The 16,232-nt window shown below is 32.9% G+C and overlaps 1 protein-coding gene across 1 annotated transcript; it reads left to right on the top strand.

The window, feature by feature from the left end:
• Positions 1 to 526: 526 nt before the first annotated feature.
• LOC110684404 lies at positions 527 to 8,462 on the top strand. Its single transcript, XM_021860857.1, has 8 exons — positions 527 to 1,035; positions 1,387 to 1,703; positions 4,051 to 4,248; positions 5,328 to 5,600; positions 6,316 to 6,418; positions 6,553 to 6,671; positions 6,812 to 6,970; positions 7,176 to 8,462. Exons 1-8 carry the CDS (start codon positions 1,029 to 1,031, stop codon positions 7,983 to 7,985), a joined length of 1,986 nt encoding a protein of 661 aa, XP_021716549.1. The 5' UTR covers positions 527 to 1,028; the 3' UTR covers positions 7,986 to 8,462.
• Positions 8,463 to 16,232: the final 7,770 nt, after the last annotated feature.

The following is a 16,232-nucleotide window of genomic DNA, read 5'->3' as shown; positions in this document are numbered from 1 at the left end:
TTTTCATTTATTTTTCTCTCCTGTTGCGATTTTTACCGTTGAGATATTTAGTAAATTATGTCATTAATTCATATGATTTTGTGAAAGGTACTTTGTGTTTCGGCAAAAAAATGAGCAAACCGGGCCTTGTAGGGTTGCTTGTGGACCTCGAATTTGGGACTTGAAAGGACCTGCAAAATAAACCTCGAGCCCCGGGGGTGGACCCCGGGGCGGAGCCTCCGACGCACAAGTTAGTAGCCAAACAATGCATATTTTTAGAGGAGTTTAGGGGAGAGAGTCGAGGAATATGATCATCTTAAATGATAAGATTGATCTCCCTTTACCTTTGGCCCCTTGAGGGGTATATATAGTAGTATATGGTGGGTGTATTGTGAACCCGTACACATATGGGCAATTATAGGCCATATTAATGCATTTGACTGATTTGGGGCCTTTTGGACCTTTTTATGCCATTTGGGCCTATAAAGGTAAAATTACCCTTGATTAAAATGGGTATGACTATTTTAGTACCCAAACACTTTGTATTTATTTAAACTTTATATTATTTCCATCATTAATTAAGATTTACCTCGCAAGCACACAAAAACATCATCATAGAAGTTCAATTACAAACTTAGGGAAAGAAGAAGAGAATAAAATACAAACCCGCGTTTTTTGTGATGAACCAAATTAGGCAAACTTTCATACGTTGTTTAGCCGGTAGAAGTCGGTTACTACTATTCACAACATTCAATACCTGCCTTACTAATAAAGGAAACACAAACACCCAAAAAAACCAAAACTCCTTAGAATTACAATTTCATACACAAATAAAAACCCAAACATAAAATTAAATTTATACACACAAAAAAAAAAAAAAAAAAAGTAACGTTAACCTCTCAATTTCTTCCAATCCTTAAACTTCTTTGCTTCGATCCAAAAACCTTAACCCCTTTTTTTTTTGTAGTTTTAAGGAGAGAGAAAAGCAAGAGATCTTCCCCCAAATCGCATATTCTTTTTTTCAATTTTCCAAAATTTCTGGAATTTTTATGCCAGGTTTCTTCTCACTCCTTCTTTTTCGTTGCTTTAATTTGCTCTTTCTTTTCAATTTCTCTCTCCTTTTTCAGTTTTTATTTTAGTTTCATCGTGATTATTTGATTTATAGTAGAAATATTCAATTTTGGATTTTTTAGGGTTTTTGCGATTTAATTATCTCGTATTTGTTGAATTATTATGTTCAGGTGAAGCTCTTCTGCTTAACACTGTTATTGTTTTTAGTTGAATTAGTTTGTTAGAAATTTCTGTTATTATTAGGAATTTGAATTTGAGTGCAATTTGTGATATTAATATTAAGTAATTAAATTTATGTAAGTTTATTGATTTTTTTGTGGAATTTAATTCGTAGAGATTATTCAAAGCTAATGGCAACAGTAACAATGGCATCAGCTGCTGGTGCAGCTGCACTATTGTATTATACCTTAAACAAGAAGTTGCAATCGGGTACAGTTGAGATTGATGAAGAGGAAAATGTTGCGGTTATAACCGGAAATAATGGTCCTTTAGGGATTGAGAGGGTTTCTACTCGATTAATTCGAGCGCCTGCAACGTGGTTGGAGACGATTTCAACCTTATCGGAGACGCTCCGGTTTACATATTCTGAGACTTTGGGGAAGTGGCCTATTGGGGATTTGGCCTTTGGCATTAGCTTTCTTTTGAAGAGGCAGGTATGCCTTCATTTGTTTATTTTTATTCACTTTGATTGTGTTGTATTAGTATGCTACTGCTCAGTGTTTGTACTTTGTTTGTGTCTGATAACCATTGAAGTCAATAAGTTTTGTTCTAGCTAATATATTGTACCAATGTTATTTCATGGGGTGTTTTTTAAGGATTCGAACCAGTTGCCTCTTTTGAAAGTTGGAAACTTTTTGGTGCCAATGGTTGAGCTCATTAAGGGAGCATAGGGATTGCTTATGATTGACATATCTTGTTTATACATAATTACATATAGTTTGTGTAGTTGATTAGGTTTAAATTGGGGGGGGGGGGAGGTGTTGTGGAAGTTTGTCATTGCCCTTTAGCAACGCTTATCATTGTATATTGCACCCTTTTGCTGGTCATGATTAGCTGTTTATGTCGTATAAATTATTGTCCTGCTAATGTAGCTTACATTTAGTCATTTAGATTGATCATTGATTTGATGGGGAAGTATGTTAAGGAATATGCAAATTAAGAACAAAACTTCTTATGTATGGCCGAGTTAGTTATAGTACACAGAGCATGGATGATTACTTGATTAGTTAGCTTACTTGTCCTGTACACTTGAGGTTTACAGGTCAAGGGTCAACATTGATTTCATTTTATTGTGACATAGCTGATGCACTAGTGTGAGCTTAAAACAGCTTCGAAGGCGATGATCTTAGAAAAGTATGTTCTTAGGGGATAGGGAGCCAAAGATTGACTATATAACATTTGGAGCTTTTATTTTGCATTTCTAAAAGGTAAATTCCAGAATAATAATCCAACTATAGATGGTCTTTCTAGATTATTCTTAACTGCTGGTTATGGAATAATCCTAACTTTAGAGGGTACCTTCTCATAATGGATCTATGTTACCTGATTCCTGTTAATTAGTTATTATTTTATTTATTTATTTATTTATTTCACTCTTTTACCTCTTTTCTCCTCTGATTGTCTTCCTTCCCTGCCTTAGCTAATCCAATCCCCAATATGCCTTGTCTTGACTCAGTCTCACTTCTTTCCCAGCCAACCACCACTCCCTTTCTTGACCAACCCAGCCAGCCCAACCACCATCACACACCCCATCCACTACCAACTCTTTCATCACTTGTTAGCAAACACCATTGCCTATCAATTTCCCTTACTAAGTTTTCTAAGCCTGTTAGGCAAAGGCCGTACATCCATGTAAAATGGGTTGGTATTGCCAACTCCATTATTCACTGCTACAACTGTCTTTTTCTAGGCAGTCTTCTTCTAAGCACCACTACTTAAAAAAAAAAAAAAAAAAAAAAAAAAATCAAAACTCCAAAATAGTCACTATTAACACATTCTTATAAAATGAGAGAGAGAAAACCGAGAGAAGGTGAGTACACCATACCGATAAGGAAGGAGTGAGAGAGAGATGAGATTGGCAACGACAATTAGGTTTTTTGTCAGAGGGAGAAAGCCTTAATTTCAGATGACAAAGGGAGAAGAGTAGGCTCCTAGGTGTGTCTTGGAGTTTTGGTGGGGGAGGACTGAGGAGTTTGTTGTGTTGCATGGGAAGGGGGAGACAGGAGATAGGGGCTGATTGTTTAGTAGAAAAAAATTAATAATTGTCAGTCACATATGAAAGATCGGTGGAAACCAGTTTATTTTGGGAAGATACATCCAATAGCTTTGATTTACTAGAAGAAACCGTAATTGTGATTTTTGGAAATAAATACATCCATTGTTGGGAATCTTGGGACTAGTGATATAAAATTTTTCTATCTAAAATGATAAGTATCCAATTGCTATTTATTTGCTGATAACAAACAATTATACTCATGTTCTATTACACTTATTCAATATTTTTCTCTTAGGACTGTCTTAAGGGTTTTGTAAGTTGTGATCAAGCCAATTATCTGGTGTACAGTGGCATAAGGATTCATGACTTTAGTGTTTCATATAATTATGGAAGTCTATGTTGATCTGGGCTACTTTTTATTCATCATTTGAATTAGATATTTTTATGTGTTTCTTCATCTCTTTTTATGCTTCCTTGTGAGTGGGGAGTCATAACTGTTCCATTTCAAGTCCTTAATCTTCTTACTCTTCTTAGGTTGTTTGGTCATGTTCTCTCTTTGATCTTTTTTATCCAGGACCTTTTCGTTTGTTTTTTTTTTTTGATTTTTTTTTTTTTTAAAATCTAAATTTGTTGCTTAGAAATTGACTAAATTTGGAGTGCTAAATTATTTATAGTTCCAGCTGCTTATCAGCTATACTAGTGCTACTGTTTATTACTTAGGTGCCTAAATGTACATGGCTTTGGGTCTTGCTTGGCTAATTATCTAATGTAAAACTTCTTTCCAGGGAAACTTATGTGTCCAAGATGTATTTGGAGGAAACGACAGTGTACAGTTAAAGGGGCCAGAAATAGCTGTGGAACTTAAATATCTCCTGAAGTTGTTGAATCTTTGCTGGCATTTTTCAAAGAAGCCTTTCCCACTGTTTTTGGAGGAGACAGGCTATACTTTAGAAGATGTTCTTCTTCAGGAACCTAAAGCTGGGGTAAATGATGGTGCATTTCCTTAATGTAAATAAAGGATTATTCTGGTGCATCTTTTTGCATTTTGTGGGCTTTTTTTTCCCCTTGTTTTTCTCTGTTTCATGTGCTTTGCAGGGGTGAAGTTAGGATTCCAATCTTAGGGGCTGTAGTTAGGATACATTAGTTATATGATGAACATAGTATTTAAAAATATCTCTTCCGTCAATCAAAAAAAAAAAAAAAATCACTTCCTACATCTTTTATCATAGGAACTTCAGCTTTTACAAATTGTGGCTTTGAAAAGCTAGTATTTTAATTAATATGCGGGTCAGAGGGAGCTATCAAAAAGAATGTTATAGTTTTCCATGGAGAAATTTTTAACCTTCTACTACAGTCACTTGCTCATAACAACCAAAACTTTCTTTTTATTGAGTTATGATAAAAGATGTCACTTATTGAGCATTGCATTTTTTTCAAGGTGTTTAACTGTCAAATTTATAGGATTTGTATGAACTTGGATTTGTGAAATGACTAAAGAGAATTGATGTGCCGGTAGAGATTTAATGTTTGAAATTTAAGTTGAAAAATTAAAATTTTGGATATGTTAAAATAGGCAAATAACTATAACAAAGGAAAATGAGAAAATTGAATTGTAGTAAGTTAGTTAAGTGTCAAGACTGTCAAACCTTGGAAAGCTGCTTAAAATCATCCAACTATATGCTCACTAACCATTGCAAAGAATTTACATGCTTTTGTATAGAAAATTTCTATTTTTAAGTAACATTGGCATTTAATAGATTGTATAATTGGGGTGGGGGGAAGGGGCTAGGGAGGAGTATGGGATTATGCCAGCCCTCCAGTAGCTTGTGAAATTAGACAAAGCTTCTTCACAAGGATTATGAATATTGTTTGGTTTTTCGAATCCTTATTATCCATGGGTGAGGTACAGAGGAAAGGGAGTAAAGTGAGGAAGGGAGCTATTAATAGTTCATGGCTGATGTTTGTTAGATCGAAATTCCAATTTGATGATAATGTTTGTGGTTCTGGTCTGGACTCTGGAGGGAGCACTGAATGAAACTAACCTGTTTGTTGTGCTTTGCAGATTCTGAAGCCCGCATTTACAGTTCTTATAGATCACAAAGATAAGTGTTTACTGTTACTGATTCGTGGAACTCACAGTATCAAGGATACTCTGACTGCTGTAACTGGAGCGGTTGTACCATTTCATCACACTGTTGTTCAGGAAGGAGGTGTAAGTGATTTGGTTTTAGGATATGCGCACTGTGGAATGGTTGCAGCTGCTCGATGGATCGCTAAGATAGCAACACCATGTATTATTAAAGCTCTTGACGAGCATCCTGATTATAAATTGAAGGTGAAGACTTGTTTAAATTAATTATCTATCTCTGGGAATGTTTTGTGCCCTCGCGAGATTATGTTTGGTGCATTGCGTCTTAAAATGAAAATTTATTTATCTTGTTGACTTTACTGGTTTTGTTAAACGCACCTTCATGCATTCGACTGATAGGCAATTGTGGTTCTCACCATTTTGTTTACAATAGAGGACTCAGATCCCTTGGCATGAGATCAATTATATTTTTCAGCATGAAGTTTATGTATGGAGTGGAGGATCTTGTAATTTCCTTCACCTTGCTTAAAAAGAACACTTACGCCACTGCGGTTTTGGCTTCATTATTGTGAATTCCTAATTTGAATTGTGAATTAGTTATTTGATATCAGGTGGACAAAATATTGGTTCCCCTATTTGTTTTGCACACGGTGAAACGGGTTGACAAATAATTGCTTTATTCATGCTTCTTTACTGCTTGACATGCCCTGTATGACATGCTGTGTTCTGCATTTGCTGCCTGTCAGCTAATCTGCAGAATGCTTATAGATTGCTGAATCATCAATACTCAACTAAAGATTATTTCTATGTTTCTGAATTTATTGATCTTGGAATTTTGCTAGTTTCGTGGCAGTATTCTACTTTTGTTATCCCTGTTCATGCCCAGCAAATCGTTGGGTTTACTAGTTTCATGTTCTAGGGTTATTATGCTTATCTGAATGTGCTTACACTTGGCTTGCAGATTGTTGGGCACTCTCTTGGTGGGGGCACTGCAGCTCTTTTAACTTTCATATTACGTGAGCAGAAGGAACTAGCTTCCACGTCATGTGTCACATTTGCTCCAGGTTTTTCATCATAAAATTTATTTTCTAGAGCTCTGTAGTTTGTTGGATAATTATTTTGTGAATGGCATGCTAAATTATGTATGTAGTTATTTTGTTGCAAACCTTTCTTGTACTAACTTGTAATGTGAAAACAGCGGCTTGCATGACATGGGAATTGGCAGAATCAGGTGTTGATGTAATTACTTCCATCATAAATGGGGCTGATTTAGTCCCAACCTTCTCAGCGGCATCAGTAGATGATTTGCGAGCGGAGGTCTTTTCTCTAAATCTTTTTAATTTTTTTTTGGGTTTTATATTAAGTACTTGGTTCAGCCAAGAACTATCTCTAGGTCTTAGGCCTTTAGGGACAAGTGACATTATGTTAATCTGTAACGTACATAATTTTTTATTCAGGTGACGGCCTCAGCATGGCTGAACGATTTGAGGAATCAAATTGAGCAGACCAGGATTCTCAGCACTGTGTACCGTTCTGCTTCAGCATTGGGTGCTAGCGCTAGAGCAAAAGTTGCTGGTGCTGGCGCTGTACTTCGACCTGTTTCTAGTGGTACTCAGGTAATCTCCCTTACATGTGGATTTTATTTTTCTTTTTTCTTTTATTTTTTATTTTTTTTTATACTCGTATTTAGCTTATTGTTCTCATATTCTTTAATTCTATGGAACTAATTTTTGGATTCACTTTTTAATGTGGATCCTCCATTTGCTCCGAAGGACCCATATTTTGTACTGATGCTTGAATGCTTTTTGTAATATTATACAGGCTGTCATGAAAAGAGCTCAGAGCATGGCTCATGCAGCATTGAGACGGCCCGCAGTGCTTTCTTCATGGTCATGCATTGGACCTCGGAGACGTGCCAACACAGTGCCGTCAGACGGGCAAGAGCAATCCTCTGATTTTGCTCCTATAATCACTGAAACTTCCGAACCTCTCATCGGATGTTCACGTGAATCCACCTCTGAGACTGCGGATCTTCCTTTATCTTCATCTGAGGGATTACAGTGGAATTCAGAAACTGGATGCTCTTATTCTGAGGCAAGACATGTGCAGAGTGAATTGAATGTTGATGTTGCAGATGGTGAGGACCTTGTGGAGAGCCCAAGAAATGAAGATCTCATGACCGAAGTTGAGTTGTGGCAGCAACTTGAGCATGAGCTTTATGATCGAGCTGAAGGGGATGTTGATGTGGAGAAGGAAATTAGAGAAGAAGAACAAGCTGCAATGGAAGAGGTTGGAGCTACTGAACCTGAATGTTCAGCCCCTGAAGCTAAAGAAATACATAGATTTTTCCCACCGGGAAAAATTATGCACTTAATCAGTCTTCAAGATGTGGCTGAGGATGAAGGCAGTGTTACATCAAGTGATAGTGGAAGTAGGCAGTCCATGGAGGGTAAAGTTGGGATATTCCTCACTCCGAGGGCATTGTATAGTAAATTGAGGCTTTCGCATAGCATGATTAGTGATCACTTGATGCCTTTATACCGAAGGCAGATAGAAAAACTCATCAAGGAATTTGAGAATGACTCTTCTGAAGGTAGCCATTATAACGAAGGAACTGGAGTAGTTTTATGAGAGGCAATAAATATCTTCTGCATTTTTCCCGGGCAACTACTTGTGCAGAATCAGGCAACCACATTGTAAATAATGGTACTAGCAACTAAATATCCAAGGTAGTTGAAAAACTGATTAATGGCTATGGGATGCATCAAGTGCTGCATGTTTGGTTTAGAGAATGATGCACCTCAGCAGAAATCCAGAGAGAATACGCGACCTTCAGCTTTTTGTTAGACTCATGACTTCTAACCACATACAATAACAAGAGTGAGTTGAATCTGACAAAAGTCATTTAGCAAAGCATGCTTCAGTGCAATGTGATATCAGTGTTTCGTTCATGCTTGGCTCAGTTTGCTGTTTAATTTTTCTCTTCAATCTGAAGTTTTGGTTATTGTGACTGAATGTTCAAGTTTAGTTTAATGAAAAAAATACGTTTCCTATGAATCGGAATTGATGCTGAAAAAGGGATATATATATATTATGATGTTCGCTTACAGTAATACTGTATCTGTATCTATGTATATATTAAAATTTCTAAAGGTTGGCAAAATTTCATGCCGTGTTTTGTCTAAGCAAAATTTCATGGATTTTAACGTGCTTTGTCGTGCTGGGTCCATGTCTTATTGTGCTTCTCCTAAATAAAGGCGGTCCACACACAATAACGTGCCGTATTGTACCTACATCATCCCTGTCCCGTGCTTTGCATTTTGTACTTGCCTTGGGCTGGCCCAGCCCGGTGCCATCTTTAAAACAACATAAGCCAAGTAGGTACTTCAAGTCTTCCTTCGTATTATTACTCGTATTTAATTTAGTAAAGTACTGTAGCATTTAGATTTGGAAGCTCAAAATTTGTCCAAATATAAAAGATATGGATATATATATATATATAAAGGCGTTGAAAAGATAATAAGGCATACACTTCCTAGAAAGAGCAATAGTGGTGTCGTTATTCATGTTTCCTTATCCTACAAAACAAAAGCTCTTTTTGTGAGTACATGCTAGATGTATGGTAACATGCAATAATCAGAAATAATGAGTAGAAACATCCATCCATTATTATTAACTAATAAAGAACTCGATCTTTCACCAATTGAGTTATCAAATCAAATCTTAATCTTTATCCGATCCTATTCTAATCTATATTATATGCATATGATACTCCTTATGTGTATAAAAAAAATAGAAATAAATATTTAGTGAATAATTTTTAGAAGAAAATCAATGAAATGCATATTCTAGACGACAGACAGACTTGACTAGCAATGCTAATTATTGGAGGGTGTTAGATGGGGAGTCATAGGACAGGACAAATACATCCTAAAGATAAACATCATTTCATTTCGATCATTAACTTTAATTTGTATTACTTGTATTGTACTTTGTATGATATATAGTACTCCATAATATCCTAACATTTTAGCATATATATGATTCATCGTAGGGAAAGTTCTGATCAAAGTTTTCTATTTTAATTTTTTCTCCATAATATCCTAACATTTTAGCATATATATGATTCATCATAGGGAAAGTTCTGATCAAAATTTTCTATTTTAATTTTTTCTAAAGTGTTCTCATTTAATCTGGTCTAATCTAATATATTGATATAAATAATTTTGATCGTAAAACTCTAGTATACTAAGGCCCTGTTTGATTCACCTTAATTTTGCTGAACTGAAATTATTTTTACTGAACTGAACTTATTTTTACTGAACTGAACTTAATTTTACTGAACTGAAATTATTTTTACTGAACTTAAATTATTTTTACTGAACTGAAATTATTTTTACTGATTTTCTATTATAATTCTACAATAAAAAAACTGAATTTTACTGAACTGAACTTATTTTTACTGAACTGAAATTATTTTTACTTAATATTATTTTTTTAAGGTGAAGAGAACAGGGCCTAAGGGTATGTTCACATTTACTGAACTGAACTGATTGGAGTTGAGCTGAACTGAATTGAACTGATTGGAGCTGAACTGAATTGAATAAAGCTGAAATGCATATTTTATGAGAGTATAAAATTAGGAGCTGAACTGAATTAAACTGATTGGAGTTGAACTTAATTAAACTGATTGGAGCTGAACTGAACTGATTTGAGCTCAACTGAACTGAAATTAAGCTGAAGTAAATATGCCCTATTGCCCTAAGGTAGTAGAATAAGTTCACACAAGTTTTGATAAGGGTTAATAAGAATTACTCAAATTCAATTTACAATTAAAGTTCATGCAACATGTAAGTGAAAATTAGATGAATGGATGATATTAAATTTAGTTTAGTGTGTTCAAATCTATTATTCGGTCATTGAGAAGGGATGCTGGAATATTCAGAGCATATAATTTATGAATTTGCATTATTGCAGTCAACTAAATGTGCATTGTTATATTTCTATTCTTCGATCCGGCAAGTAGCCGAAGTAAAATTGTTTTTTCTCTATCAAACTAAAATGAAAAATTTATGTGATAAAAATTTAAAGAGGCAATGTTAATATATTTGAAATTATAAAAAATATATTGAATTATTCAAAAATAAAAAAAAATTAAACGAAATCAAATTTTTATTTTGTATTATTGTATATAATGTACCTAGTGGTTCTTAACAGAATACAAGTCCTTTTCTAGTTTTCCTAATTTCTTCTGATGGACTTCTCTTAGCCTGCTCCTAATTCATGATTGATGACAAATGATAATTAATGAAGAAGAGAAGGACTAGTCTTATCATTGCCTTGAAGATTTTTTCAGCTAAAAATGAAAATAATTAAAAATACATATATATATTTATGCACGAGAATGAATTAAATTGGACAACAATTTACTATATATGTATGCATGAGAATGAAATAGATTGGAGCAAAATTATACTATAATAAGTTCTTGCAAATGTTGGTTATTTTAAGTTTAATTTGATTACACTATGTTGTTGTTTGGTACATACTTTGTAGTAATTAGGAAGTTGTATGATATCCCTTGGATTAGTCGTATGATATCCCTTGGATTTGCAATTCTTAGAGAGTTTCACTTTCTATGGTATGAGTAATTTAATTTTTGGTTGACAATGAAGTTAAAATCCCATGCAAATTTCTACTCCTAATCTATATGGGGCATGGGCTAGGTTAACAACTTGTATTGTTAGGGCTTGTTCTGATTTACTGAACTGAACTGAACTGAAGTGAATTCAGCTGAGCTGAACTGAATTGTTTATGAGAGAACGAAATTAGAAATTGAACTGAACTGAACTAAAATTAAGTTGAAGTGAATAGATCCGTAGAAGAAGGATTCCTTAAGAATTATCGCTCCATATGTTTGTGCTGATAACATAGGCAGTGGGATTTCCTAGTCCACCCGTTTCAAAGATTGATTATTATCAAATTAAAGTGCGCCCCTAAAAAGAGAAGTTGATAATAATCAATACTAGTATAAAGATGGACGTACTCTGTAGTAATTATCATTTAATTAATTAGAGTAATTAGTTTAGATGTCTTCCCATGAAATTACCAATGCAACAAGCTAAGTATTCGAATGAGTACAAGCCAGCACCGTTGGATATTGATTAGCTTTAGGTAATCCCTACTCCACAAGGTTGCAAGCATAACAACAATACAACAACGATCACAAGAAAACACAAATGAAAGAGATGGTACAAATTAATGAATACTTAATAATCAGATGAAAAATATAAAATAAAATAAAAAAAAAACTATTTACATCAAAGCACAAGGAATACTAGAGATATATATACTTGATGGTGAATCTAATACTTTTCTAGTTGGAGCTCTCTCTAATTTTTCACGCAGCTGGTAATATCGCATAAACAAGTCATGTTCATGTCATTTTGGATTGTGCTGTTGTGCATACCAAAATATGTACATATTCATACAAAATCACGTTAGGTTATATCAGATTTTCTAATACTTTGTAATAATAATGAATTTAATTTGTGAGTCTCAGATCGTGTTAGCGTATTGGGTTAGTATTCCGCTCTAATTATGATAACAAATTTCTAACACCAAGAGAGAACATGAGTACATGCACTAGAGGTTAGAGAGCTTTACAAGTGATTCTTTTGAAGAGGGAAGCAGTTAATTGATCATTAAGGAAAAACAGAAGAGTCAAGAAAGAAGTCTTTGAAAGCTTAAACTTTATTTTCATCAACTGGCAAATAAATACATGACATGCATGTTCAAGTGTTCAACAATCTACATGACTACATAAATGGAAGTAACCATTTTTCTATTAATGGTTAGCTTTAATTGAAACATCATCCTCTTCAACGTGCATGCATGAGCTGTGATAAGTACATTGGCTATTGGTGTCATATAACACATGACACTTAGGTACTAAGTTAATTTGTCTCTAGCTAGCTAGCCAGTTGTGAATTAATTACATGTAGCTAGATTTCTACTACACCCTCCTACTCTCCTAGCCTACATATTTTTTGACCTTTGATTTGGTCGCAAGTGTAAGGTGTCTGTTGTTAAACATATTAGCCGTTTTATGTTTTTAACACTTACGGAATACAAATATACTGCAACTAAGTAATTTGTACTCTCACCTTGTTTTAATTAATGTTATATTTTGACTAAATACGTATATTGAGACACAATTTTGACCATTAATTTATTTAATTATATGTTAGTAAAATTGTAGAAAAAGTGATATTATGAAAGTATACGTAGTACTTCCTCAATTCTGTTAATATTGCAACAATGGACTTTTTGCATTATTCATCACTCTTGTTTCACCATATAATATGATTTATACGTTAAGCAAAATATAGTCATGTGGGATCTTGTTGGATTCGTCTCATAAAATACTTTCACAATATCAACTTTTTATAATTTTTACCCTTACACAATTATAGATATTTAGCATATAAAATGTGCATAGAGATGCGCAATTTCCTCCTTGTTGCAATATTAATAGAACGGAGGAAATATATTATAATGAATGCAGGCCAACAATGTATTATAAAATAACATTTGTTTATTTTATTATTATATTAGTAAATTAATCAAGACAAAAGACAAAACCATTTTGTGAACAGTGAAAAAAGTCAAAATGTAACATTTATTAAAACACAGAAGGAAAGTATTTATTTGCTCTAATTTCTTTAAGAGTCATATACTCATATTTTACTATTTGGTCCATTTCCTTTTTTGAAAACCTTTCACAATACTTGAATAATTTTTTCCTCTTTTAGTGGACTCTCAAGTCTCAACTCTCCTACCAACTATCTTACTTTATTTTTCCAACATCACTTTTTTCATTTTATTACTCCGTATTATCTACTATTTTTCCTAAAACTCTATGGGTAAAGAAATGGAACAAATAATAATACAAAGGGAGTAATTCATACTAGACAATAAATCTAAAATTTAACTTATTAGAATATGCTCAACTTTCAATTAAATCATTCAAAATGATTAAATACTTTTTTTTTAGCATTTTATATACTTCGTACTTTAGATCTTAGTTTAGGAGCACGTCAATTCTAGGATTTTGGGATATGTATGTGCCGCCTAATTCAATTTATAATTATTGTTTCTTACTAAATCCTAGAAGGTATATGAATTCAAGTATATACTTGCACGTCTTGCTTAAGACTAACTAATTAATTATTATTACGTCTAATTTTTCTCCGGATTATACTCTTAGGATTCATGTATCATAATTTATATAGGTAAATTCTATACAACTAACTATACATGTAAGGGTTAAATGCTCATTGTTCAAGCACATTCCAATTGAAGAGATTTTGATAATGACCAGTCTAGAGTAAAGAGATTGCGATGCCAAATTACCAAGTTGCCAACGAACTATAAAATACATTATACTGTGATTTTAATATTCTAATATAATCTACAATGTCATATTTAAGGTGGTTATATTTTTAGCTTCAAGTTGATCAATTCACTTAAAACTATATGTAGAATTTATCAATAACTTGTTACCTCTCCAAACAATTAAGTCATTAGGTTTAATGAAAATTCTAATGTGTATTATGACTTTTGATTACCACAATTTTTTAAAATAAATGACTGTCATTGTTTGTTTCTTTTATTTATTTTTAATTATTAATTTTAATTAAAAATTGTTATTATATATATTTTTTTTATTATTTCTAGAATCATGAAAATATTAAATATAATTTCAGTAAGATAAAAATATATATTAAAAAAAAAATCAATAGATTTAAGTGTTTAACCTACATGAACCTTATTAGGTTTAAGGGTTTTGGTAGATATACTAATGTAACTTTGTGGGTTAAGTAAAACAAGCATTGTCGGCAGGGCCGTAGCAAGGGGAGGGCAGTTAGGGCGGCTGCCCTGGGCCCCTTGTTAAAAAGCCCAGCTTCAATACAATACAAGACCCCAAAAAAAATACTACCTCCATTTCATATTTTTTTGCAACTTTGTAATACTTTATATCACAAAAAACACCCAAAGTTGCAAAAAATATGAAGCGGAGGTAGTACTTGGTACTAAATAGTATTACTTATATATACATTTGAAAAAAAAAAAAAGAAAGAAAGCAACAAGTGTGTATTGTACAACACTACAATAGTAGTGTAGAGTTCCAAAATATCAAATGGCATATTTGGTCAACGTATTTCTTCCCTAATTTTTTTGCCCAAATTATTCACTTTCCTAAGTGAATTTAATTAACAAAAAAAAATGTCATTACTTTTAATTGTACCCCCGTTTTTGGTAATTTTATTTTTCAAAATGTATCTCATTACCATTTTCAGTTAGTTAAAATTCTTCTCTTTCGCGATTCAATTGAAGATGAAAACTATAATAAACGGTCCTTTTACTCTTCAATTTTCAACGGAAATTTATCTAATTATATATAATTCTTCTTGCATACCCTACTTTTTTTTAACGGTGCATACACGACTTTATTCATCAAGATCTCTTCTTTGTATTAAATTATATTTTTCTTAACCTGTATAACTACTTTCATTCAAATATTACAAAATTTGAGGAAAAAAATCTAATTGATTGGTTGATCGAATACTTAGTTTGAATGGTTCGACTGGTGTAATTACTTCAACGAGAGTTACGGGAATGTAATTTCAATGTTTTATGAAATTTGATGTTTTTAAAGATTATTAACCATAATAAAATATGCATTTTCATTTTGCATACCATATTTTTTAAAATTTTATATAGTATACGTGAATTAGGGCTCCGATTTAAGTTTTTGCCCCATGCCATCGAAATCTCATAAACGAGCCTGATTGTCGATTAAGTAAACCAAGCATTAGATACATTTTCTAAAAACTATAATATTAATTTCAAAATGCATGCATGCATAACAAAAACACACTCGATCATTGATCAACTTTATATGTCATCCGATCCATTGCTATTAATAACACTTTTCGTGTTGTTTTAAGCAAATCCCATCACTTGCATTGGAAATATCCAAGTAATCCAACAAATTAATAATAATACACGTATCTCACCTCACTTATAGCTTGCATGTTTACCTATGAAATTGCCTTTTTAATTGTTAATTTATTATAAAAGCTTAATTGCATACGAGCTCAAATTAGTAATGCAAATATGAATGTTTAATTGAGCAGGAAAACGTGTGTTCATTCGCTATCATAAACCTACCTTTAGTATGCTAATTACTTAATTAGTATAATGATGATCACTAAAATAATGTAGGTCCCTAAGATTGTGGCCAAATTTAACTTTGCTACGAATTCTAGTATTGGTTAATCTAATTAATTGAATGGATGCTGACATAATAAGTGGGCCCTTAAATAAACTAATTAATAAATTATCCAAATATACACAATCATAATTTAGACATATGGGCCATTTATATATTATATAGTTTTGATACATCATTATACTACAAATTAAATGGTCAATTCTCCAATTTCAATTCATTTGTATATCAATTTATAGATTTTATTACGATTATATATACTAGTATACAAAATTCAGCGGTTGTTAAATCGAAGTTAGAATAGAGGGGGGACAGTCCAAGTTCTTGATGTTTTGTAATATACTATTTTTGTTGCATTACTTTCATGTATTTCTTGGCCTATTTGTATTCTTAGCTGCCACTATCAATTTTTTCTTCACTAATCATAAACATCATGAAGTTGAGTGTCTGGGCTTGTTATAGACTTATCATTAGCTTTAATAATAATCATATGTATTAATAGAAGACACCAATATAGGTTGCTATCGCCTCATCATGTCTTGAACAAGCTAGCTAGCGAATGGAATCGGCCAAATTTAGTT

This window comes from Chenopodium quinoa, unplaced genomic scaffold (assembly GCF_001683475.1).
Source record: "Chenopodium quinoa cultivar QQ74 unplaced genomic scaffold, ASM168347v1, whole genome shotgun sequence".
NCBI classification, from domain to species: Eukaryota; Viridiplantae; Streptophyta; class Magnoliopsida; order Caryophyllales; family Amaranthaceae; genus Chenopodium; species Chenopodium quinoa.
This window is presented reverse-complemented; position numbering and strand designations above follow the sequence as displayed.

Excerpts from the sequence above, each read along its gene's own strand:
- LOC110684404 (XM_021860857.1), top strand. Across the intron at positions 4,249-5,327 it reads TTCAGGAACCTAAAGCTGGG|ATTCTGAAGCCCGCATTTAC; the intron begins GTAAATGATGGT and ends TGTGCTTTGCAG. Across the intron at positions 6,419-6,552 it reads ATGTGTCACATTTGCTCCAG|CGGCTTGCATGACATGGGAA; the intron begins GTTTTTCATCAT and ends ATGTGAAAACAG.